We start from the raw sequence: 26,841 nt of genomic DNA, 5'->3' as shown, positions 1-26,841 counted from the left end.
CATCGAGCTGTCATCAAACAACCTTCAAGACATCGAAGGCCTGCTAGATAACATCGATTAAGAGTCAGAATTGTCCAACAGAAAATTGAAATTTTCCCTTGACTTTCTCGATGGCATCGAAATTTAAGTTTTGATGACATTGATTGAGAGTCTGAATTGTCCAGTAAGAAATTAGATTATTTTTTTGACTTTCTTGATGGCTTCGAGGACACATTCGATGACATCGAAGGTTAAGTTCGATAACATCGAAGGAAATTTTGATGACATCGAAATTGGTCCAGATATGTCCAGCAACAAATAATCATATATTGCCTGGATTGTTTGATGACATCGACAGAGCAGTTTTTTGTCCATTTTTTTACCGTTGGAGCTAAAACTTTTTATAAAGGGCATTCAATTTTTAGGTATTTTCATGGATTTTTAGAGCAATGGAAGGTAAGGTAATTCCATAGTCATATCCCTCATCCCTAGCCTCTATTCCATGGAGTTTTAAGCACTCTTCCTTGAGATTCACACTCATATGAGGATTCCAACCTCTACATTGAAGATGTGCTTGAACCGTTCCATTTTTTAGAGATTGGACTTGAGCAATATTGGGATACCATTGTCCAAATCATCTAGGAGACCCATCTAGGTGAATCACTTAGGAAAAACTACTTCCTACTAGTTTTAGGAGATTCAACCAACCTCCCATCAGCTTGGTCACCTCGGAGGAGCATCACATGTAAGGTGATAAATCTTAGAGCTGAAGCCTTGGCAAAACAGTGGCATCATGATGGGGGAGAATCGGGGAGCTGATTGAAGCACGGTAAAGCGGAGATCAAGCAACCCAAGAAGGCTCTACAAAAGGGGCTCAATCCGACAAGTAAGTTGTCATTTTAAGAGTCCAAGTTTACTCTCGTTCTTTGTATATGATTGAGAGTAAGAGTTTGTAAACTCAAACTCGAACTAGGTTCTTGTGTATGACCTTGGCCTTTGTGTAGGCCTTAAATCTCAAGGTTCTTATGTAGGACCTTCGCTCTTGTGTAGGGCCTAAACCATTGGGTTCTTGTGTAAGAACTTGACTCAGGAGTAGAGCCTAAATCACCAGGTTCTTGTGTAGGGCATTAGCTCTTACATAAGACATAAATCTTTGGGTTCTTGTGTAAGACTGTAAAGGTTAGAGGTGAGCCTGATTTAAAACCTTTGATAATGAAATCTGGTACACTCATGGGTTGAGTGTGTCCGCCGAAAGTGGAGTAAGCAAGTAGCCGAACCACTATATATAATTGGATTTGGGATTGTCATTTGTGCACTTGTTTAATTATACTTGTGAGTTTCAATGTTTAAATTATATATGCATGATTAGATGAATACTTAGTGATTGATAGTTAGCACATCCCACACATGCATATATACTATCTTAATATAGACTAGTTGCTTATTTGTAAATCATTCGTAGTCTATGTGATTGGACCCTCTATCAGCATGGAAGCCTTAGAGTTATATTGTCTTACTTAGTTTAATTGAAAATTAGTTTAACTTAAGCAATTAAGCTTTTAAAATGCACATATTTAAATAGGTCCTAATCACCCCCCTAGGACATAGCCTTCATTCTGTAGCTCTGCCAAACTTCCACAGAGCACGTCCGTGGTAATCCCTAGAGGTGTACACGAACCGAGCTAGCTCGGTTAGCTCGCTCGACTCGACTTGAAAAAGCTCGATTCGACTCGGTTCGAAGCTAAGTTCGAGCTGAGTCGAGCTGATTTTTTGAGCTCGATAATGAGTTCAAGCTGGCCCCAGCTCGGTTCGACTCGAACTGAACCCAACTCGAATCGAACTTAGATTGAACCAGTTCGGTGACTTGGTTACTTTAATATTGATGTTGCTCACCAAGTGTTTAATGAAATGACTCAAAGAAGTGTGGCTGGTGGCAAGGAAGGTATGTATATGAAACCAACACCCTTTTTTTTCTTGATTTTTACATTGCTTAGAAGGTGTTTGATAAAATACCTATAAAACCATTGTTGTTGTCTCAAATACAGTGAGGTTTTGAAGGTACAATCCAGGTGTTTGTGAAAATGCTGCAATGGCGAACTCGGCTCGATCTTGGCTCAAACTCGGCTCGAACTGGCCCGAGCTGAGCCGAGTTCGGGCTGAGGTCAGCTAGTGGCCGAGTTGAGGCCAGCTCGACTCGGTTCAACTCAATGTACACCCCTAGTAATCCCATTATGCCACAAGCACAGAATTTCAAATTTTCATTCTCATTTTTATTTAATAAGATTATGAATATTTCTTCTATTTAGTAATTAATTTTTAGATTTACTTGTCATTTTTTTTATTTAAGGAAAAAAAAAAGAGGAAAAAGAACGAGAAGAATAAGGTACATTGTTTTATTTATTTGATAATTTTATTTTCATTCTATTTTTTATTTAAGAAGATTAAGAATATTTTTTTTGTTTATTAGTTAATTTTTTAAATTTAATTATCCATTTTTTTAGAAGGATGATGAAGAAGCAAAAGAAGAAAAACATAAAGAAGAAGGTAAGCTGTGCTATTTATTTGATATTTTTATTTTCATTATATTTTTATTTTCACCTTTTTATTTAAGAAGATTAAGAATGTTTTTTTAGTTTATTAGTTATTTTTTTGATTTATTTATCATTTAAAAAAAAGATAGAAGAAGAAAAGGAAGAAGGTAAGTTGTTTTATTTATTTAATATTTTTATTTTCATTATCTTTTTACTTTCTAAATAAGAAGGAGAAGAGGATATTGAAGGAATTTTTTATTCATTTTTTATATACATGGGCATTTTCGTCCATGGCTTTTTCTAAAAGCTCTCAAAAGTCTAAAAAAAGATTTTAAAAGGCTGCTTAATTACCTAGTTAGGGTTGACCTTAGGTCTACTTTGATAATGAACCCTTTTGTATAAGTAATTCTAAAAGCAACATTTTATACGGGATATCTGCTTTAACATGTAGTTGCTCGTTCAATTTACTAGTTTAAACCCATAAGTCAATAAATGTTAATAGGTCTAAACTTTTGAGTGCGATACCTCTCTAAGGAGAGATACATAAAGAGATGTTCTATAATAATGTTAATAATAATGTGTTATTAAATGAATAAATTAGAATGTATAAAATAATTATAAATGATATTGCAAATAAAATTTAAAAAATAAATATTTCTACCTTCAATTTCCTTAAATATTTTAATTGAGTTTGAAATAATTTGATCTGCATCTCCTGCAACAAATAAGCATATAAAAATTTGAAAATGAAGAGAGGGAGAAAAAAATAAAAATTAATGTCATTATTGTAATCTTATCTTAAATTTATTGATTAGTAGTATGCAAAAGAAATATGATAAAAAAGAAAAAGAAAAAAAAAAAGAATAGAAAAGAAAACAATTTCAATTAAATATCTCTAATTATTAAACTCATATAATTTAGAGTCTTTCCATGGCCACATGAGAGAATCAAGTTTAAAGACATTGTCATGGCCTATTTATAAAGCTGTAGACACCCCCACAATCAAAACATGACCACATGGTCTTGTAAACTTTGGTGGGCCCCATTTTTGAGGAAGAACACAGTTAAAAACAAGCCATACAGACCACTACATGGATCAGGTTGATCTAGGGTATAAACCCAACACAGGAAACCAATAGCCTAGTAGCTTATTGGCTATGCCATGCTCAAAGGCGGCTGAAGCTTATCTGGTTTTGAGCATAGTCGGTGCCCCTTAAGCTAGTTGTGCGTTTGGTTCGGAGAGTGTGTTAGACAAATCCCTGATTTACACAAATTTATATTCTGCTTTGGTTTGTATGAGCTTGTCATTGATGCCAAAGCCCAAGCTTGGGAAAACTAAACCTGCTTAATCCTATCTATTCACCCATTTGTGTCCATTTCCAAATGCCTATTTAAAGGGATCCACGTCAAAAGAGAGGGGGGAGGCCTCAATCCAAAAGCAAAGAAAGGGCTATGCATGGGAGAGAGTTAAGAGTTAGTTCTAGCTCTAAGACACATACAAAGAGACTATCTCTTCTGTTCTCTCGATCTCTTCTAGTCTTTCGATCTCTGCTCTTTTATTTCTATTTACAAAATTAAGCCCGTATTCTTGATTTATCATTTTCCAGTCTGTATATTCCAAACGAATTACTTTGAACACTTAAGGTAGTAGGCTCTGCTCTGACATCACGTAAAACATGTTCTATAATTATTTCTCTTCATGATCTTCTATATCAGAATACATAACTTAATGGAGTAACCGAAAACTCGATGTTCTTTTTCTTTTGCGTACTTATATCGAAAAATGTTTTTTCTACCATTACCATGTCATTTTCAGTTTATCTTTTATAATTTAGATATCTAAATTTTAATATCTTACTGGAAGTTCTTTAAATCCCCTTTAGAAGTATACAACCTGGCAAAGTAGATACCATGTTTCACATGGGCGGTAAAAGGCCGGCGCCTAACCTCTTTCCTTTTTCGTAACCTAGTTCCTTACCCGGATTCCATAGCGTAGACATATGAAAGAGTCACTTGAGTAGGAAATTCTTCGATTTTCCCGATTTCATGATGATTTCACAGATTTTAACCAACCGTGAATTTTGTAGCTTTATTTTAGCTAATGGTGACTCCAAAACAGTGCTCTGTCGAGCCATTCTATTCATCTTGTGAAAGGTAGTGTTCAACCCAAAACCATACCAGGTTATTGTAAACCAAGTGCACACCCATCAGGGCTCAATGTCCGAGGATACGAGCATATTGCATGAGGGGTTACGAACAATATAAATTTAATTATTAACCTCTCTTTCAATCCCTCCACGAGGTTCGGGTATGGATGTCTTAGTTATGTGTTTTACTAGATTTGGATAGACTTTGGATTTGGGCCTTCATACGCTACTGCACATATCAACCAAGTACATAAAATCATTAACCTCTCTTCTCAACCCATTCACGAGGTTTGAGTATGGAAGTCTTAGTTATGGTTTTCATTGGATCTGGACATACTTCGGATCTGTGCATTCACATGCTATTGCCCGTATCAACTGAGCATATAATATTCTAGGTTTACGAAAAACGTATGCTCTATGACTTACCAGGTATCTGAATCCTGTCACATTAGAAATCTGAGTAAATTCTAATCATATATCTATCTCTCTCTCTCTCTCTCTCTCTCTCTCTCACACACACACACACACACACACACACATGTATCCATCGTTTGACTCATGCAATCATCAGATAGTCCGACCTAGACACCTAATGGGCAGCTTGAGGGTAATTTTCGTGGGCGTTCACAAAAGCTTAGATATAGTCTACAAATAAAAGAGTTATTAGGATGTTTACTAGACGATGAGATGGGCTTGGTCAATAAAAACAATTTTAATTAGTGGAAGCATGTAATGAGTAGAAGTAAGAAGAGTAGAGGTAGGTGAGGATAATTGTTGGGATATTTACTAAACAATAACACTTGTCCTAAATAAGTAAGATTTTCAAAATTAATGCAAGTGGGTAAGAAAAGCAAGAAGTGGCTGAAGAGAGTAGTGAATTGCATGAATATTTGTTAGACAAATCATCTTTGAAAAAAACCTACTACTTTTGAATTTTTAAGAGCAAAATGAATAAAGAGAAACTAGCTAACTAAACCCTTAAAACCCACCTAGTTCTTATGACCATGTTCTACTCATAGAATTGCAAGCCATGCGAGTCCCATTGAGATTGGTATTTTTTTTTTTCATAAAAAACATTATTAGCATTTGTTGTCGAGAAAAGGAATTAGAGATACTTTGAATCCTTTAACTATGGTTGCTCTGATCTGCATTTCGAATGGACGTGTCCTTGTTATGGATAATCGAACCCATTTGGCAATTCAAGAAGGGCAATATAGATAGCCCCCTGCCATAAAATCTCAATTTGATCATGTCCTAAGAACTCACACTTGAAGCACGCAATGGAGTCCACCTCGTAGCTATCATGCTTAAAGCTAACAAAGAATCTCGGTTCAAAGGTAAAGCTTGGGATTCGCACCACATTACCTAAAGTGACATAGATCTCCTGAAGAGACAAAGAATTCCTCCTAACTCTTGTCCAACCCTCCTGCTAACTAGAGCAGTCTATTCCATAATCTACAGCCAAAAAGCCTGTTATTATTATGCTAGGAAAAATAGGGGCAATGCAGCCGTAGCATGAGAGAAGTGCAGGACTTATTCAACAGCCTACGTGTTTTTTTTTTTTTTTGGTGGGTTCTGAAACATCCTAGACTAATCACAGTAAAAAAAATGTCCAATCTCTAAAATAAGTCTCTAAAGGCCCATTTGGATACCACCAAATAAGTTATTTTTTCTACTTACGGCAGTAGATAAGTGACTTATTTCAGATAAGTAAGTTTGGTTTATGATTAGTTATAAGTAACTTTTTATTTAAAAGTACTTAATCACTTCGGTTATTTTTTTTTAGATTTTCTACTTTTCACAAGTTGCTAAAGAGAGGCATCAAGAAAGATGAAAAAGAAGAGAAATTAATAAGTATGTTATTTGCCAAACATACTTATCTTCTCAATGAGTAGAAACTATGATAAGTTGTGTAATAAGTAACTTATCTTAAGCAACTTACAATCCAAACTCCTCCTGAGGGGCTGATATGAGACTCTGATTGATAGAGGGGGTACGCCAGATTAGGCACCCAAGGCGGTATCATTGGAAGGCATATTTCAAATAAGGCACCAGGTTGTCGAGAAGATTCCGAGTGTACTTTCAACCATGAGATCCCATCAGTTGTATGCTCTTGGGCTCAAAAGCAAAAACAAAGAATTAAAAGACTAATGCTTAATGCCCTTAATGTAATGAAGCATTCATAAAGGGATACAAGTGAGACTAACAAATCTTTTTAGAAATCTAATGTTAAAATAATGGTAAATATAAAGTGGTTACATGATGATTATGTGAATTTTCTTTATTAATTATTAATTTGATTATTTAAGGTCTATTTGGAATACGGGATTAGGTGGTGTTGAATTGCATTAGGTGGAATTAACACCGTTATTACATGATGATTATATGACTGAAAATCCTGTGGAATTTTGACCGTCCAACGTTTGGGATCAAATTCTTCCTATAGAAAAAAAATAAGACATTATATTAAGTGAAACCATTGTTTTGTAGATCATGGATTTGTAATTAATGGATAAAATTTCATAACTGATGTTAGTCACTTACACGCAAGTAAAGGGGACTTATGGATGGACAGCATGGATAAAACACGTCCATCATTATGGCCCTGCAAATGTAGTGGATTTTGAAGTCCACTAGAAATTCTACTCAATCTCTTGTTGGGATGGGATGATGTGATAGCTAAATTAATTCAATCATTCCCATCAATTCCAAATATAGGATGAAATTTGCATGGGACCAAATGCAATTCCATACCACTTAATCCACATTCCAGACATTAAAATTCTGATGGTCCAAATGGGCCTATAAGGCAGCTATCTACATTCCATCACATGTGCTAATATGGCACACGTGTGTGAGATACAAACTATCCATAAGGTGGGGCCCTCTATGCAGATGCACTTGACTGATTAGCGGAGCTTAAGTTTATGAAACAAATGACAGAAAAAAGAATTGACTACGTTTACCCTAGCCGTCCATTTGGTTCCTCATTGGGACCTCCGTTTGAATGGACAGGATGGAGACAGTGATTCTATCATCAAGACCGTTGATACATCAAGCACCAATGTGGAATGCAGATGGCCTTGACCCTTTCATATCAAAAGTCCATAGCCATCCAATGAGAGTCTTTGTATACTGCTCACGTATCTTTCACCATCCATTGATAGTGGGCAGGAATCTAGACATGAGTTTCAAATTGGGGTTTTCAAAAATTGACATTTTATAACGCCTGGATAGATTAAAAGGCAAGAGATTTGTGCACCGAGTTTGGAAGCGATTGCGTCCTGCCCAGCCTGGACGATAATCCATCCACGCAGGACTCTGTGGGGCCCACCATGATGTATAGATCTTATCCATGCCGTCCATCCATTTTACCATATCATTTTAGTATGCAAGCTCAAAAATGAGGCAGTTCCAAGGTTCAAGTGGACCATACAGTGTGGATTAAACATCGAGCGTTGGAAACATTCTGGGAGCCACAGAAGTTTTGAACCAAGCTGATATTTGTGTTTTCCCTTCACCCAGGTCTATGTGACCTAATGAACAGGTTGGATGGTAAATAAACATCAGTGGCCCTTGGGAAGGTTTTAAAGGTGGTTGTCATAATCACCGCTGCTTCCTGTGGTGTTGTCCACTTGAACTTTGGAACTGCCTCATGTTTTTGGCTCATACCGTCAAATGCTCTGGAAAAATGGACAGACAGTATGTAACCGTCTAATTTTTGGGCTCATACGGTCAAATTGATAATACACGTACATCACGGTCGACCCCACATAAGCCCGGACGGATTATGGTCCCCACTTTCGAGCGGATTGCGTCCTGCCCCCGCTGGACGATTATCCGTCTAGACAGGACTCTGGTGGGGCCTACCGTGATGTATGGGTCTAACCCAGGCCGTCCATCCATTTTACTGAGTTTATACTGTGCACGGGTGCGCATCCAAGTTGTCTCCATTTCATTAATTGATTATTTGTAGGCAACAGATCATTTCAGCGTATACATGAGCTGCCCTATACACTTGTGTGGGCTTTAGCCTCTGCAAGTAATAGTGTGATTTAATGTGTTCATCAGGTGGCCCGCCCTCAACAAACCTGGCCCAATATAATCAAGCTGATTCAATTTTCATCATCAAATGGGACGCAGATTGGGTACACTACCCTCGCCTTTCAAGCAGGGGCTCTGGGTTTTATCCACACTATCCATCCATTTTGCCATATTATTTTAGGATGCGATTAGCTACCGACAGGTTGAGTACGATGATTTTAGGACGCGATTAGCTACTGACAGGTTGAGTATGAGACTGGCTACTGAAGTGACATGACAAAGTTCTGTGGGGCCACCATGATATATATATATATACACCGTCCATCTATTTTAAGAGATCATTACAAGGCATGAGCCAAAGAAAACTGTGGGGAGTGTGACGCTCACCGTTAAAACCATAATAAGGTCCACCATAATGTTTATTTGAGATCCAACCTGTTCACAAGTTAACACAAATATGAAAGATGGGAAAGCACAAATATCAACTCGATCTAAAACTTTCGTGACCCTTAAAATTTTTAATGGCGGGTGTCACTCTCTCCACTGTTTTCTGTGGTGGGGTCCACAGGAGCTTTGGATCCAACTCATTGTTTGGCTCATGGCCTAAAATGATTCCTCCGAATGGATGGAGGGTGTGATACAAAACACGCATCATGGCAGGACCCACAGATCTTGATGACGTCGCTTCAGTAGCGAGTAGCCAATCGGCATCCATTATTTCAAGGGTATAATCCCAAAAAATAAGTCAGATCCAAGGCTCAAGTGCAGCACACTACATAAAGCAACAGTAAATATTTACTTGTTCATAGGATCACATAGACCTTGATAAAGTGACAACACAAATATAAGCTTGATTCAAAACCTCCATAAGCCCAACGGTAGGCATTCAATCACCACTCTGGTCCACTCGAGCCTTAGATCTGCTTCATTTTTGTGCTTATACACCCTAAATGATATGGCAAAGTGGATGGACGGTGTGGATAGAACCCATAGATCACAATGCACCCTCAGAGCCCCAGCCTGTGCCAAACTCCGTATAGTGACAGCACCCAATCCGCATCCAATCAGGTGGCCATGAGTATGAGAAACATGGATTGCCAGATAGCAAGATGACCAACCATATGTAATCGACAATCAAGATACATGTGTGGCTCACCTGATATAGTGATACTTCTTGGGCTTGAGGAATGGTACACGTTCAAAGCAGCCCTCCATCCATCAGTGGCCAAGATCCCTTACTCGTCCCAGCAAAGAACCATTGAAAATGCTTTCCAAACAAAGTCTCAAAACTGAGAAACAGCAATAAAACAACAATTACAACAACGAGAGGCCTCAGACAGAAGAAAGATCCTCATACACAGACTTAATCCCAGGCCTCTCAGAAACAGGACGTATACACCTCAAAGCAATCCCCAACACCTCCTTCAACCCTTTCGTGACCGCCGGGTTCGCCATCTCCAGTGTCAGCACAGCGTCGAAGCAATCTGACCCACGCCCTTCTGCCACCCTTAGCCGCACCCAATCTGTTAGATCAATTCCACCCTCTGCCCCCGACACCACATCCCCTGCACACCTACCCGTCAGGAGCTCCAACAAAATCACCCCAAATGCATAGACATCCGACTTGAATGAAGGCGACGGCTTCTTGGATGCAGCTAGCTCAGGTGCTCGGTAGCCAAGGACACCAGCATCCAGGATCTGTTCAATGGTGCCTGCCTGGGTCATGAGGCGATGGAGGCAGTAGTCGGCGACACGGGCATTGAGGTCAGGACCATCTAAAAGTATGTTTGTTGCTTTGAGGTTGCCGTGCGGGACAGCACGATCAAAATGGAGATAATTCAGGCCACGTGCAATATCAACAGCTATCTTGAGCCGCTGGGCCCAGGTTAGTGGTGGGCCCTTCCTTCCAGGTCGATCTGAGATCATCAAGCAGAGCAAATCCACAGGAGAAAATGAGGAACTGAAACTATTCTATGAAGATATACAAAAATTAAAAATTAAAAATAAATAAATAAAATCCTTCTTCTGATATAACCATCAGTTCAGCAAGAGTTCTTGCCTTATTATGGTGCAAACTTCACTCTGGATGGGCACATCATGAACATGTTGGACAATTGAATTGATGGGACCTGCCATGGTTTGCTGATGACCAGTGCAGATGATCATCTAACGCCCCCCAGATCAGATTATTACAACCATAAGATTAGGGGCTTGCAAAAAGGACAGTATGCCCATCTGCATGCCCTTGGATTGCCTTAAACTGACCATGGTGATTGAGTTCACAGGCAATCCAGCTGGACTCAACATCCAACAGAATGGTGATCATAGGCGGACCATCCTGGGCCCACAAAGGAATTTGCACACAAATTGCCTCACATGTTACTAAGAAGTTCCACACGATTTCTTCAGAAACAGTAAAAATTACTAAATACAGAGGCAGAGGCATGCAACACAGGCAATAAATTGACAAGCAGTAAACAAAGGCACATACAGAGGACTAAGCACTGATAAGAATGCAATTATCAGCTAGGCACCTGAACACTCCAAACACAAACACCCCTGATATGCCAACAAGCCACACAGATGCAAAACTCCAGTTCATCAGGCAGGTCCCACACTGAATATTACATAAGCCCAAAACTGCTGTTGGTACTAGAGGTGCAAATGGGCACAGGTTGACACAGCGGGTCATTGGACCGACCCCACAATTAGCAAGTCTGGGTCCAAATTTTAGACCCATGGAGCAGGCATGTCCAAAACTTTTGACCCAAATTTCTAAATGGACAGGGTCAGTGTCCTCTCAAGATCAACCCAACCTGACCCAAAAGGGACCCAATTTTTATATGGGTCCAATTTGGGTTATACTAAAATGGACCCAACTACACCCAACCCAAACCCAAGAAATAGTAGCTAATTGAGCATGTAAGTTTTTATTTGGACACATTTGCCTGCACCTGATGACCTCTCAAATCTCACACATACATATAATGTCAGCACATTTGGGGCTCTTGGGAATGGCACATCTGCATGCATGTCTGCAAATAGAATTCCTAATCATCAAATAATATAAAGAAACAAAATTCAGCATAACAACACTATTATTTTATTGTCATGCATTCTTTCCCATTGCCATGTATTGAAAAAAAGTAGAATAGAGTCACTTTGATTATCTGACACCAGATGCTACCTAACCTTTCACTGTTCGGTTAATGACCTGGTGGCCAGGAGAATAGTAGGCCCCATTTACGGGGTTATTCAATGCCTGAGGGGATGGCTGTCAGACAATCCAACTTGCCAGATTACACCATTTCCCTTGGCACTTTCCATGAGATTTTCCAAGCCCACAAGTGTGTGCAATAAAGCTCATCCACACGCCTCACATGACAGGTCTGAGATCGAATCCATCAGCTAGAATTGAACCACTATATTGAGCCCTAGCCTGATAAGAATCAGGTTGATCCACTGGTCAGGCACCAGACAGTTTTCAAAACAAATGGGCGGCTCTGAAAAGTTTGACTGAAGCTTTCTAACACATCCATGTGTTTCCAATATTGAGGCCCGTGGACCAAATCTTTTTCTGGGAAAACATTAGAAGGTCGGACCAACCTGACGGATGGATTGGATCCCACACCAATGTGCCATGCTGGCACGTGTGGCATGTACATGAGCTTTATTGCATAGGTGTTTGGACTTGCCAAATCTCAGTTTCCAAATCATTTTGCCGTCTGATACTACTGCTGTTGACAAATATATAAATTATCATACAATGTTAAAATCACTGAACAAGAAATGGAGGACATAAACAAAGATGGAAGACAGCTGGTCCAACAAAATTACCGAGCCGAATCAAGCAACCTGCCCATGCCAGAGACTCCAGGGAATCATATAAGTGACTCAGTTAACACAACTCACCCTGGAGTTGGAGAAGTCAAGTGACTCATTAAGTGTCACAATGTTGCCACTTGTGGGCAAACCCATAATAGCAACTTACGCTTTATGTCTTCACATTAAAGAACTTTTTACAGAACCCACACTATTTAATCACCCCTTTCCATGCAACCTTGTAAATTATTGAACAAAGATTGTACCATACATGAAAAGCTACTCAAACCAGGAGACATTAATATCCACACAATTTTTTGTGTTCGAGTTGCTTTTAGAAGGGATTTTACCACAAAAATCCTCTACAACATGGACTTTACTAAAAAAAATCAATAAAAACTAATTCCAAAAGAGTGGTCCTCTACAGGTAGGAAGAAAAAACTTCCATACTGAAAGGTCCCTCTTTTTATAGGACAACTCAGATAAGTGGCACCCCTTCAGACAAAGTTTTTTTCTTTTTTTTTGAAGGGTCCATTTAAATATAGAGTTTTCACACCTTTCTTATAAATATACAAGGTGAGCGTTCCGACCTTGTATATTGGATGTGGATTTTTATTTTTTTTCTAAGCTTGGATGAAATCCAAAAGCTGACCCCAAGTAATTGGGATAAGGCTTGGATGATAACAATGATGACTTTTTTTTCTAAGCTGAGTTTTTCCTCCTTTCTTATATGTTGGATGCGAAAATTTTTAATTGTTTTTCTAAGCTTGTTTTTCGGATCTGACTCCAATCACATTCATATCCAATTAGTTGCTATTTGAATTTTGCATTTAATGATATGAATTAAAATTTTCCATTTGGAAGAAAAAAGAAGGAAAAGATAATCTGGAAAGAGCATGGGTGGTGGTGTTAAAACACAATTAGATACCAAAAGGATTCTGAAAAAAAAAAAAAAATGATCCATTCCGCACCAAAGGATTTTAGGAAAAAAGTGGAGCCTTTCGGTACTTAAAGGTTCTCTAGAGAGAGAAAAAAAAGGGGGGGGGGGGGGGTGGAGGAGAGAACCAAAAAGCTTTAAAGAAACCACAAACTTTTCAGTACCAAAAGGTTAAAGCAATTTGTTAATTTAATTTAATTTATTTAAAATTTAAAAAAAATAAATTTAAAAAAAAAAATACATGCAGCAAAAAGGCCTTGCTCCCATTATATAGTAGAATTACATTTTTTTTTTAGGTAAACTAGGCTCAAACCCAAGATCCCCATCTTCAAACAATGCAAATGCCATTTTGAAAATTAATTTTAATCTATGTACTTCTACCAAAAAAAAAAAAAAAAAAACCAATATTTTAGAGAACTTTTGCAGTAATAATCCCTTTTTTTTCTTCTTCCAGTTGCTTTTTGAAGGAATCATGTTGTTAACCACAAAAGAACAACATGCAATCTATCTAACTTCATTAATTCATTAATTTATTTACTCCAACTTGGAAGAAAGCATTTAATTCTTTCATTTTCTTTTGTCTTTTCATATCTTGAATGCAAAGCATGAATGTTTCTCTTTTCTGACACTACAGCAGAGAATTGATTCTATGTTTGGCCAGTATATTTGGGCCATTTGATTTTTTTAAAATAATTTTTCATATTTATTTTCCTTTACGATGTAGAGCAAACACTTCACCCTCCAAGTCAATTCAATGACTCTGCCTGCTGAGTTGCACCTGAGTCATGAATTGGCAAACTGTGATGGAACCCATCCCTTTTCTCTTCAGGTGGTACAGAAGATGGAAATCACAAAAACAAGGTCCCTGTTTTCCCACTTTTCTACCTCAGTTTGCTATTGAGATACAAACATCTGTTTGGGAAAATAATCAAGTCAGAAGCATGTGAAAAATGACATTCGGGTTTAATCATCTAAACAGGACAAGGACAAGCTATATCCAGATCATCCACAATATATGGGAAATGAATTCTAACTAACTAGATCCAGGTACTTGTGTAGCTAATTTACATCCCATGAATCTCACAATTCAGGTGCTCTGAGTTCACGATCATGTGCCAATTGTTACCCCGTGATTAGTTTGCCATGAATTCAATGTACCAGATCATGTGGCTCTGTTTAAGCGTCATTACCCAAGGTGCGTGTCAAGGAGTCGTAAATTTAAACTATTTAAAACATGAGCTATAGTGAAATCCAAACACCATAGTAACAGATGAAGTTTTTCAAGGATGAGAGAAACATTGAGTTGGTAAACGAAGAGGATTACAAAATCCTTAACCAATATGCATAGCCTAGGGTTCACACTTTCCAAAGGACAAGTGAGCCTCATGGTTCAATGATGAAGACTTTTAATCTGATGGGCTACTGGCTAGCCATAGATGGATCATACCCAAAAAAAATCTCCCATGTAGGAAGATCCCAGTCATCATCCAATCTTTGGCCTTTTCTAGTGAATGTGGATCTGTATTTCATTTCTCATCCACCTAGTGTGGACTGCGCTGTCCAATCAACGAGATTTTTGACAATGGTGCCTCCACCATGAGGCCCATCAGGTAAATGCTCTCGATCACCAAAACACGTGCCCCGCTTGTACAAACAATAGGCCTGAGGATACTATACATACCCACAAGTCAAGGATCACATGATTCCTTCACCATGAAATAAGCATAAAAGAACCGCTTATCAGTGATAGGGAGAATTGTTACCATAAAGGAAGCTTGCAAGACTTCCAGGTGAGATATAATCTGACAGGATGAGCTTCTCGTGCTGGGTGGGCCCCCAGTAGTATCCTCGCAATCCCACCACATTAGGGTGCCTAATGTTCGCAAATTTCTTTGCTTCCTTGGCAAACTCCTTCCTCTGCTTTGCAACTCCTTCTCTCAACCATTTCACAGTCAAGAACACCCCATTATCAAGTGTCGCCCTGTAAGAAGTCCCATGGCTACTCCTCCCCAACACTTCGGCTGGCGCCCTCGACAATTCCTCTGGTGTCAGCACAATTGTATCATCCAAGAAATGCAGCTCCCCAGCCAACCGATCGGGTGACCGGACATCTAGCCTCCCCAGATTTTCTGGTGTCAACTCACCCGAATCAGGCGACCATGAGAACTGGGTGGTCTTTGATGGAGAGAAACCAGTAACTGCAGCCATTTTCTCATCTGGACTGATAATCTCAGAAGAAGAGCCCTTGCGGGACGCCATAAGATCATCAGCAGATACAACCAAAGCACCACCGGCATCTCTGCTTTTTAAGCCAGCTGAATCTGAGCTCCGTCTACGTGTATCTGTGCTTTTAACATTCTCTGACTGAAGTCTCCTCTTTGAAACCTTGAAGAGTATGAAAATAGCTAGCAGGATAAGAATGGCTATAGCAACAATGCATGGTATAATCACTGCCAATTTGATGGCGGTTTTTATCGGTTTTCTGGTGGCTCTTCCAGAAGGGGCATTTTCAGATCCAGGTGGCCCATTGGGAAACTGTAATTGGGAATTGCCAGGGTGGAAAGAAGAATCTGGGAATTTCCTCAGGTTCAATGGAACAACCCCTGAGAGATCATTGTACGATGCATTGAAGGCCTGAAGGGTGTTAGACAAGTTATCTGGCAAAGGCCCTGTGAAGTGGTTTAGAGATATGTCAAGAGAAATGAGGGAACTGAGCTCTGAAATAGCAAATGGCAGGGAACCGGCATAGTTATTTCTGGAGATGTCGAGTTTTTGCAGGCCAGCCAAAGAGCTGAATCCATCAGGGAAAGTGCCATTAAACTGGTTACCAGAAAGATCAAGAACCCGAAGGTTGGCTTTGTTTGGTAAAGGTGGGGAAATTTTAATACTTCCAACCAGCGAATTGTTTTGGAGATGGATTTCTTGTAGTGTGGGGGAAATTAGCAAGCCAGTTAAAAGAGGACCATTGAACTGATTGAAACTGAGATCCAGGACTGTAAGCTTGGGATACCGAATAAGAACAGTTGGGAGAGAATCCGTCAGGGAATTGTGCGAGAGATTGAGGTAATTCAGCCGTAAAAACTGGGAAGTTGCCTCGGGTAGAGGTCCCGCCAACTGGTTGTGACTCAGATCAAGGTATTCAATGGAATTTCCCCATTTTGCAATTGCAGATAAGTTCCCAGTTAACTGATTCTTTGATAAATCAAGAACTATGCAGCTTCCTGTTAGCAATGGAAGTTCACCAGATATTGCATTTGATGAGAGGTTAAGTATGTGTAAAGTTGTTGACATGATCATACTAACTGGTCCTGAAACATGGAAACATGACACCATGAGAACCCAAAGCAAAGAGAAACAATGGTTCTTTCACAAAAACCAGTTACAGATGGAGAAAAGGATTCCCTTGGAAACATCAAATCCTAAACCAATTCAATTCAGTCCACCTACAAAATGAGAAAGGCTGGTGAAACACAAAGGGATGTGTTTCGAAAAAAACAAGATTGAGACAAATTCTATCCATTCGTCGTGCTTCTCAGTTAATCCGTTTTCTCAAGAAACAAGCTTTTCTCAGATTTTCCACAGTCACCCTCACATTTCTTTATCATCTCCTGCTTCTCAACTAATCCATTTCTCAAGCTCACAACTTGTATTTTTGTGCATTCAACCTCTTATCTTTTTCTTCTCTTTTTTTCCCTTTTTTTTTGCGACTAGTCTGCTCTAATATAATTTAATAGAAGGGAATTTTACAAAACACCTCATTAATATGATATTTGCATCCCAATACCTTTTTAATTAAGTTTTTGTTAAGCTACCTCATTAATCAAGTTGTTGTCAAACCAGTACCTTCCGTTAGTTTTCTCTAGTATCCGTTGGTTTAAAGAAAGATTTTTCCTAAAATGACAAAAACGCACACCAACTAATCAAGTTGCTTAATAAGAATTAAATAGGTACCTAGATGTAAATATGTGTTATTATAAAAACATTTTCTAAAAGAAAAAATTCTCTGCAGGCCGATTGCATAGCAATAGGGACGTGGTTACTGGTTACTGATGTCCTATGGGACCACGCCACAGGAAATGGTGTAGATTGAACAGCCACCATTAAAAACTTCCTAAGGCCCACCATGATGTTTATTTTTCATCCAACCTGTTGATTAGGTCACACATACCTAGATGAAAGGAAAAAAACAAACATCAGCTTGATCCAAAACTTTTCTAGCCCACAAGAAGTTTTTAATGGTGAGCGTTCATCACCACTGTTTCATGGTGTGGTCCACCTGAGACTTGGATCTGCCTCATTTTTTGTCTTATTCCCTAAAACAATCTGGAAAATGGATGGAAGGTGTGGATTAAAAAAATACATCATGGTGGGGCCCAAAGACCACTGTCTGCAATTCAGGTTAAAGGCACCGCTTTGGTCCTTAAGTGTCTTATGCCCAACAAGGATTGCATGTTATCCTGGCACAGGAAGTTCATGTAATCAGAAATGATGTGGGGCCCACAGGGATTCCCATCAGAAATCCACTCCGTCCATCAGTTTTGCAACACCACAATAGGACAGGATTTTAAAGATAAGCATATCAAAAACTCATGTGGCCTACACATTAAACAGTGGGAACACAAACATCGACCATTGAAACCTTCCTAGAGCCAAACATGATGTTTATAGGCTATCCAAACCATTCATAGGGTTATTGCCACTCAGATAAACTGTATGCACAAATATCATCCTCATACAAAACTTATGTGGCCCCGCTAAATTTCCATTGGTGGACATCCAATCCCAGCTGTTTTGGTGTGGCCCAAATGAGTTTTTGATCCTCCTAATTTTTAGATTGATGTCCTTTTGTTGTCTTGCAAAACTGATGAACAAAGTGAATTTGTTACGAAAATCTGTGGGCTCCACATAGCTTCTAACTACATGAAGTCCCAAAAGCACAGGCAATCCGCGTCTGTCTTTGCCGTGAGTTGAAGGTTTCCATAATAGGTGTGGCTCAGCTTCACCCAACACGGTGTGGCCCTGACCGTGGGACCCACCTTCACGTATGTATTGTACATCCATGTCATCCATCCATGTGGCCGACTCCTTTTAGGCCATGAACTCAAAAGTCAAAAATTAAGCAAATCGAAATCTCAGCTCGACCATACCATAGAAAACAGGGTTGATTGAACAATTGCCATTAAAAACTTCCTAGGGCCCACTGTAATGCCCACCATAATGTTTGTTTTCCATCCAACCTTTTGATAAGGACACAAACCTGGATGAAGGGAAAAAGCAAATATCAGCTTTATACAAAACTTTTCTAGCCCACATGAAGTGCTTAATAGTGGGCGTTCATTACCACTGTTTCCTACGGTGTGTACATGAGATTTGGATCTACCTAATTTTTGGGCCCGTGCCCTAAAATGATTTGGAAAATTGGATGGACGGCATGGATTAAACACATACGACAGTGGGGCCCATAGTGCATCGTATACAATCCACGTCTAGGTTAAGGGCTCCGTATTTTCGTCATGTTACGAAAAATCATACTTTAACGAAGGGACGTTAGAGAAAACTAACAAAAGGTGCTTCATTGACAATAACTTGATTAATGAGGTAGCTTAATGAAAACTTAATTGAAAAAGGTACTGGAATGTAATACCATATTAAAGAGATACTATTTTGTAAAATTCCCTTAATAGAATTGCTATAACTCGTATAGAAATATACTTGTAGTTAATTATAAATGTTTCAAATGTAATACTTGACATTTTTGAATCAAAAGGAAAAAAATAGAATGAAAGGAATAGTAATTTCTAATACAGTCACAATACTCCAGAGAGATGAGGAGAGAGAGAGAGAGAGAGAGAGAGAGAGAGAGAGAGCTCAGTCACAGCACTACATGAAAGTTCCATTTTTCACTCAACTATGGCAGATGCACTAAAATTAAGTGCTTATGTACCAACCTGATGGGTAAATCTTTCTTAGATAAAATGAACAAACAAAAAAGAATCCAAGATTGAAAATGATACTCCATAATAAAAAACCGAAACAAACAACCAGCACCAATTTTTAAAAGTGGTACAATAGCATCTTGAAATCGATAAGAAACTGCATTTTTAGAGCTGAGGCTGTATTGTGCATATGTAAGTGACTATCACATGGCAGTCATGACCATGACAAAATAAAAAACAAAAACAGGTACAAAAGAAATATTTTTTTTGAAGGAACAATATTCAGCAAAGGACAAAACATCATTTTCAATGTTCGCTAACCACTGGTTCATAAATATCTTTGAAATGACAGATGTAGCCCAGACCCCGTGCCCTTCATTATTTGATTACCTTTGGAAAACGGTCCAACAGGAAACAACGATTGCAATGGTTTCCTTCAGATGAACATCATCACCTTCCAGTTGGAACTGGGGCCCACTCGATCACAACAACTAAAGGGTCAGAGTAAGTGGGGACCATTTCCTATCACTGTCAATCTTGATTAGACTATGATATGATTCACCCACAACAAAACTTTCATACCAGATCATTCATTTATTCAGGGATCTGATTCACCCACAGAAACTTCAGTATGGGTGCTTCACACAAGATAATTCATTTACATTGTTGTGTTCCCTTTTGTTACAAAAATTAAGATTCCTTTTAAGTTGTCATTCCTATTCACAACATAAAATAAAGTTTATGACACAAAGAAACCAGCCTTTCTAACAATAAAAAACAACTCCAAAATTTTGAAGAAAACAATAATCTCCCTCTGCAGAAGAACATGTCATGTCGCTCGAGAAGGTTAAAAACAAAAGTGCACAACCAAGGTTTGGATTCATTTTTACAGTTTGACTCAGTTCACAGAAATAATTCAACAAGGCCCAATGCACATGCAAGATCATAAAAACAAAATGGTTCCAGGAGGCGTTGAGTTTTAAGTCTCTCCATAACTAAACTAAATTGCAGTTTCAGATGTACCTGAGAGATTGTTGGCACTCAAATCCAGCTCGGTGAGAACCAAAGAATCCCCTTTCAGAAGCCCATTTGGAAGGAACCCAGAAAACATGTTGTTCCCCAGCCTTAGAACCTCAAGATCATAGAAATAATCAAATCCAGGCAACTCCCCAGATAGCTGATTGTAGCTGAGATCCAACGCCTTCAAATTCTCAAATGACAGAAGCCCTCCACCAATCAGTGACCCAGTAAACTGATTGTGGCTAAGATTCAGGTACCTGACGGTGTCTGAAATATCAGACAGGAACTTTCTCCTCTGTGAACTTGAACTTGATAGCAAATTGCTGCTAAAATCAATATGAACAACACTTGGAAGAAGCAGAAATTTCTCATCAATATCACCATCAAGTTGATTCTGACGCAAATCAAGCACTTCAAGATTCAGCATTAGCTCAAACCCAGTAGGAATTCTCTTTGTAAAACCATTATACGAAAGATTCAGTGACACCAAGCCTTGCAGATTTGTCAATGATGAAGGCAATGAACCTGAGAATGAATTACGGCTTAAATCCATAGACTGAATAGAGACAAGCCCACCAATCGAATCAGGTATCAAGCCAGAGAATTTGTTCCCAGCTAATGACAGGTTCTGTAAGTTTCCTAACTTGCCAATATCTGGTGGTAGAGTAGAAGAGAACAAATTATCAGATATGTCAAGATATTTAAGGCTCTTGAAATCTGCTATGTTGTCTGGGATCTTTCCTGTGATAGAGTTGTTTGACATGGAGAGTGTCAAAAGCTTTGTGAGGTTTGCAAAGATGCTCAAATCAGCATCAGCAACAAGATTCAGGTTGTTGAGGACAACTCCAGCAACATTACCACCATTACAGACAATGCCATTCCAGGAAGCAGGGCAGCCGTTGAAATCGATGGACTCCTCATTCCATGAATTGAGGATATAGCCAGTTGGGTCGACTTTGATTCCTTTTTTGAACTCAAGAAGAGCCAAAATGTCCTGTGAAGGAAGCTGAGCCCTAACGGAAGCAAGAAAGAGGGATAACATCAACACCCAAAAGACCTTCATCTGTCGCCTTGGAAATGAATTCATCAGAGTAATCTGCAGGTCAAATTGATAAAAGAAATTTGCAGGCTATGAGCTTCTGAGTACATTAATACAGGAACATCCAAATGGGTTTTGGAGTGAAAGTAAGATCAAATAGCCAAGCACGACCTACAAATGCATGTGTAATGGGACCAAAAAACTGACAGAAAAAAATGCAAAATAGTGTCACACAATTGAAGGTTTTGAGCTTTCCACGACTCCAAAAGTCCAAATCAAGCTCAAAAAGAACAGGAAAGATGGCAAAAGGGAGTAATTTGGAGAAGGGTGAATAGTTATTCAAAGAAAGGGGCAAGAAAAAAAAAAAAATACGAACAGAAGAAAAAGTTCTCAGATTGCCCCAATTCCTGGAAATCCAAACTTGGTTTGAGAAAAACAGAGAAAATGCTAAACTCGGTGCAACTTGACAAATTGCCACTTTATCAGTGCAATTTTCAAATGCGTTTCCAGTTATTCATGGAAAATAGCAATTCAGTGAACTCACGAGATTTTCCACAGAACTAATGACAATCCAACCTGCCCTTGAAAAAAAAAAAAAGAACAAAAGAAAAGGCAGATAAGTAGCTTTACCTGATCATGCAAAATAATCCAAAATGCCAATGCGTTGAGAGACAAAAGCTTCGAGCAACTGCTTCCACTCCGCAATGGCAGTTTCACCGTTGTTTTCTAGGATATGGAGCTTTATGTAGCTGCTGCTTTTCCAGAGATAGAGAGGGGCAATCCGACGCCTTAAATGACTGTAACTCCAGTGAAAACCGACAGTCCTCGTGTCATTTTCAGAGAGCTAACCCTTGAGAACCCGGCATTGCAAAGGATTTACCGCCAACTGTCTCTTTCCTAAGCAGAATCGAGCTGTAAACCATTGAAAGATGGAATTTTTTACAGATACTGAAGCTTGTAGTAGCTGAAACCTCAGATTTACCCCCCCAAGCGGCACTTTTTTTACGGATTTGGCCTTTAAGCAGCTGAAATTTCTGATTAACACGGGAAAACAGCTACTTCTTCACAGATTTCAGCTTTAAACCTCTGAAGATTCTGAGTTAAAGATAAAAAGTTGCTTATTTTTTGCAGACTTGAGCTTTAAACAGCTGAACTAACCAATTTACAGGCAGCAAAGAAGCATTTCTTCAATAGATTTGAACTTTAAAGAGCAATGAAATGGAATTTTCTACGGATAAGAGCTCGAGGAAAAAAGCTGAAACTTCCTGTTTCGCCGTTTGTTTCAACGGCTTTTGAAAACGGATGAAATTTCCGAATTTTTAACAGGAAAACGGACTATTCTTACAGATTCTGGACTTTCAAGCTCACTACCACAAGAAAAAGAAAACGAGAGATTTTCTTTTAAGAAGATTCAAGCATCGTAAAAATCCTTCAGCTCGCACGTGAAATCACTCCTCTCTCCCTAAAATCCCATCAATGCAGATCTTGCCAAACCCTAATCTCTACAACGCAGAGCATGTAGAACTGCTCATCTGTCTGAGACCCTCAAAAAGCCCCAAATAACTCCCACAAGCACCTCTCCCCTAATCTCTACAACGCAGAGCATGTAGAACTGCTCATCTGTCTGAGACCCTCAAAAAGCCCCAAATAACACCCTCAAGCACCTCTCTCTCTCTCTCTCTCTCTCTCTCTCTCTCTCAACCCATGTAAAACCAAAAATCTATCTAAACACCCTTAAAACCGTAATCTCCCTCCCTCTCTTAAACCCTCATTCCCTCTCTGGGCAGAACCCTAGAACTCTCTCTCTCTCTCTCTCTCTCTCTCTGAGAAAACCCTAGAAATCTCTCTCCGTCTGCTGTAGGCAGTGGGGCTGAGGATAGAGGAGAGAGAGGGCGGGGAAAATGAAAATATTATGATTTATATAAACTGGCGCTTTTACCCGCCAAAAAATAAAAAGAACTTCCTTAAATAACGTCCTTGAGGACGTGAACCGTTTCTCAAATCCACCTAAATACCCCTCTCCTTTTCTTTTCTAGTGTTTTATGATACTCAGACTGCCGATGACGCTTCATACACAGGCACTCAGAACTTGTATATATAGTATACACTAATTCAAATAAAACCGTTTATATTCTGCATCCGACCGTTTATAAATTTCCATCCAATTTTAAATTCGTTCAATGATCTTAATTCTCTGATTCGTGGACACTTGTTTATGAAAATAGGAACGTTGGATTTTTTTTATTTTTAACCGTTGAGTAAATCTCCAACTATTTTATGACACATCTACACTTTTTCCCGTAATTTGGACGGTTTAATTTGAATATTTGTGTTCATCGTGTGCAATTTCAAAGTGATTTATAGATGCCTGCGTATCGTCTATCGTAGTCCGCCGGAGTATCAAAGTCTTTCGCTTTCTCTTTTTTGTTCCTTTCCGCCCTGGGAACATACGCTTCGTAGGTGGAAGTAGTAATACACATTCTGCCAAATATACGCCGATATTTTCAAAATATCGAAATTGTCGCGGAATTTTGATTTAAAGGTATTCGATAATATCGCGATATTTTAAAAATCTAGAAGGTTTTTGTCTCGATTTTAACGGAAATTTTATTTAAAAGTGAAAATAAATTAGTTTATACTTTTCTATACAATTTTTTTAATTATTGTTATTTTCTAAATATTCTTAAATATATTATTTTCAGCGAGATTTTCCATATTATACTGCGAGAAAACGGCAAAATCTTAAAATCTGCCGAGACATCTCCTGGAACGAGATTTGGCACTCTGGTCGGACACCCCGTCTTCCCAGTGGACCCCACCACCTTCGTCTCCCATTTCGGGCTGAGTTTTTGTGATTACGATGCACCGGTAGAAATTGATGCTCGTCCACCTGCACCATTCCCGCATATGCCACGCGAAAATAGCGAGTTGGCTTTTGGACCATGTGGACACGGAAGCAGATTGGCTACTCCCCCTGCCGCCAGCCAATGGCTGATGGTCGGCACTCCGTGGGCCCTAACATGATTTATATGTTTCATCCATGCCGTCCATCTATTTTTCCGTATCATTTTATTATATCAAACCAAAATTGAGGTATATATCAATCTCGAGTGGACCACATTCAGGAAATGGTGTCAAATGAGCGTCGACCATTAAAACATTTTGGGGGCCATAAAAGTTCTGGATCAAGCTGATATTTGTTTTTTCCCATCATCTGTGCCTGTATGACCTAATTAACATATTGGATGTCAAATAAACAGTACAGTGGCCCTTGGAACGATTTTAATGGTGGATATCCAATCACTATTGTTCCTGTGGTGTGGTCCACCTGAGATTTATGTCCCTCTCAATTTTGGTATCAAAATCTAAGATGATCTTTAAAAATGGATGAATGGAATGGATGAAACACATACATCATGGTGGGGCTCACAGAGCACTGATCATCGGCCATGGGCTTGGTGGCAGGGGGACTAGCCAATCCTTTCCCTGTGGACAGGGATTTCCTGCAACAAGTTCCTGCGTTGGTATCCTAAGTGCGCTGGTATACTAAGTGCAGCCCACGGTGATGTTTGTGAGAAATCAACGCTGCACATTCTTTGTGTGAGATCATCCTAGGACATGAGGACAAAAATGAGGTTGATCCGAGACTAGGTGGGCCGAACAAGGTGAAACAATGTAGATTCAGTGACCACCGTAAGAAACATTTGTATGGCCACAAAGTTCCATTTCAGGCGAAGTTTTTGATGCTTTCACTTCGTCCTATTGGGAATGACCTTATAAACATTTTGGATGGCATATAAATATCAAGGTAAATCCCGAGAAGGTTTCAACAATAGGAAACTCTTTCCCTGATTTTCCCTCTTGTATGCTCGCTTGAGTCTTCAATCCACTTCATTTTTTGTCACATGTTCTAAAATGAGTTCTCACAACAGATGGACATTATGGATTTCTCACAAATATCATTGTGAGCCCCACTTAGCATCCTAGTGTAGGAACTTCCTATCAAAGGCTTCCGTAGGAAATTTGCATCCAGACTATGTCTACTCAACCTTAATATATGTGTTTTATCTAGAGCTGGCATGAGTCAAGTTGGACTGAGTTAGGGTTGACTTAACTTGATCCAATTTTAAAATATGTCTGACTCAAACTCGACCCGACTCGATACCGAGTCCAGTATACCTGACCCGATCTGAGTCCGGTATGCCTTGGACTAATTCGGACCGAGTCTGAACCGGTTAGGAGTACCGAGTCGAGTTGAGTTGGCACCGAGTCGGATCGAGAGAGGGGGGAAGGGAGAGGAGAGAGAGAGGAGGAGGAGGAGGTTGGTGATGGTGGTGGGTGGCTGCCGGATTTGGATGAGGAGGAGGATGAGAGAGGGAGAGAGAGAGAGAGTTTGGATTCGGATCGGGGTCGAGTGCGGCGGGTAGGTTTATAAATACTTAAAAAATAGGGTTTTATATATTTATATATACCTGAATCCGAGTTGAGTCGGGTTTCGGATCGAGTTGAGTCTAACCGGATCAAGTTTTGGGTCGAGTTACTGGGTAACTCAAACTCGACTCGGTTTGAGTTCGGATTGGGCGAACCTAGTCGGTTCAGATTGACTCACCTATTCGATTCAAATCGAGTCGGGTCCAAGCGAGTCGGTTTAGTTGAATCGAGTCGTTCGGTGCCCAACTCTAGTTTTATCCATGCTGTGCATTTATTTTTTAAAATCATTTTATTGTATAAGTTCAAAAACGAGACTTATCTAAATTTCAAGTGGACCACATCACACGAAATTAGTAATGATTGAATGTCTACCATTAACAACTTTCCAAGGTCCATTGTTATATTTATTTGCCATCACACATATTGATTATGACTAGGTCACGGGAACATGAATTAAAGGAAGACGAAAATATCATATTCATCCCAAACTTTCTAACCTAAATAATTTACAATGGTTAGTGTTCAATCAACATTGTCCTTTTATGGTGTGGGTCCCATAAATATTAATTTGCCTTTATTTTTAGTTCATGCTCTTAAATTATCTGAAAAGCTGAATGGACAGGAAAAAAACGCATAGTTATGATGGAGCCCACAAAACACCATCCAGCAGTGATGTTTATTTTTCATCCAACCTGTTCATAATACCAAGTGGACCATTCCACAGGAAACGGTGGGAATAATGATTTCCACCGTTGAAACCTTTCTATGGCTCACAGTGATGTTTATTTTTCATCCAACCTGTTCATAATATCACAAAGACATGGATGAAGTGAAAACACAAATATTAGATTGATCTAAAACTTCCGTGGCCCCAACGAAATTTTAAATGGTAGATGTTCAATTCACACTGTTTCTGGTGGTGTGGTCCATTTGAGCTTTGGATATGCTTCATTTT

At 39.2% G+C, this 26,841-nt stretch overlaps 1 protein-coding gene and 1 long non-coding RNA gene across 2 annotated transcripts; both read right to left on the bottom strand.

Annotated features, from left to right (window-relative positions):
* Positions 1-9,782: 9,782 nt before the first annotated feature.
* Positions 9,783-23,381, bottom strand: LOC131244460 (LRR receptor-like serine/threonine-protein kinase GHR1). Its single transcript, XM_058244050.1, has 5 exons — positions 23,120-23,381; positions 22,086-23,031; positions 20,420-21,512; positions 15,224-16,768; positions 9,783-10,617 (listed from the first exon to the last, which is right to left on the bottom strand). The coding sequence occupies exons 3-5, from the start codon at positions 21,501-21,503 to the stop codon at positions 10,034-10,036; spliced, it is 3,213 nt and encodes a 1,070-aa protein (XP_058100033.1). The 5' UTR covers positions 21,504-21,512; positions 22,086-23,031; positions 23,120-23,381; the 3' UTR covers positions 9,783-10,033.
* Positions 10,704-13,521, bottom strand: LOC131244473 (uncharacterized). Its single transcript, XR_009170314.1, has 2 exons — positions 11,236-13,521; positions 10,704-11,198 (listed from the first exon to the last, which is right to left on the bottom strand). It is a non-coding gene; the product is annotated as an uncharacterized LOC131244473 (long non-coding RNA).
* Positions 23,382-26,841: the final 3,460 nt, after the last annotated feature.

This window comes from Magnolia sinica, chromosome 1 (assembly GCF_029962835.1).
Source record: "Magnolia sinica isolate HGM2019 chromosome 1, MsV1, whole genome shotgun sequence".
Classification (NCBI taxonomy): Eukaryota; Viridiplantae; Streptophyta; class Magnoliopsida; order Magnoliales; family Magnoliaceae; genus Magnolia; species Magnolia sinica.
The sequence above is the reverse complement of the archived record's forward strand: the minus strand, read 5'-3'. Positions and strand labels throughout refer to the sequence as shown.

What these genes read in the sequence shown, in the direction of transcription:
- LOC131244460 (XM_058244050.1), bottom strand. Translation starts at nt 21,503, where the DNA reads ATGAATTCATTTCCAAGGCGACAGATGAAGGTCTTTTGGGTGTTGATG. An exon ending in GAGTGCCAACAATCTCTCAG is followed by an intron (nt 16,769 to 20,419) that starts GTACATCTGAAA and finishes TCCATGTTTCAG; the next exon opens with GACCAGTTAGTATGATCATG. An exon ending in TCTTGCAAGCTTCCTTTATG is followed by an intron (nt 10,618 to 15,223) that starts GTAACAATTCTC and finishes TGATGATCTCAG; the next exon opens with ATCGACCTGGAAGGAAGGGC.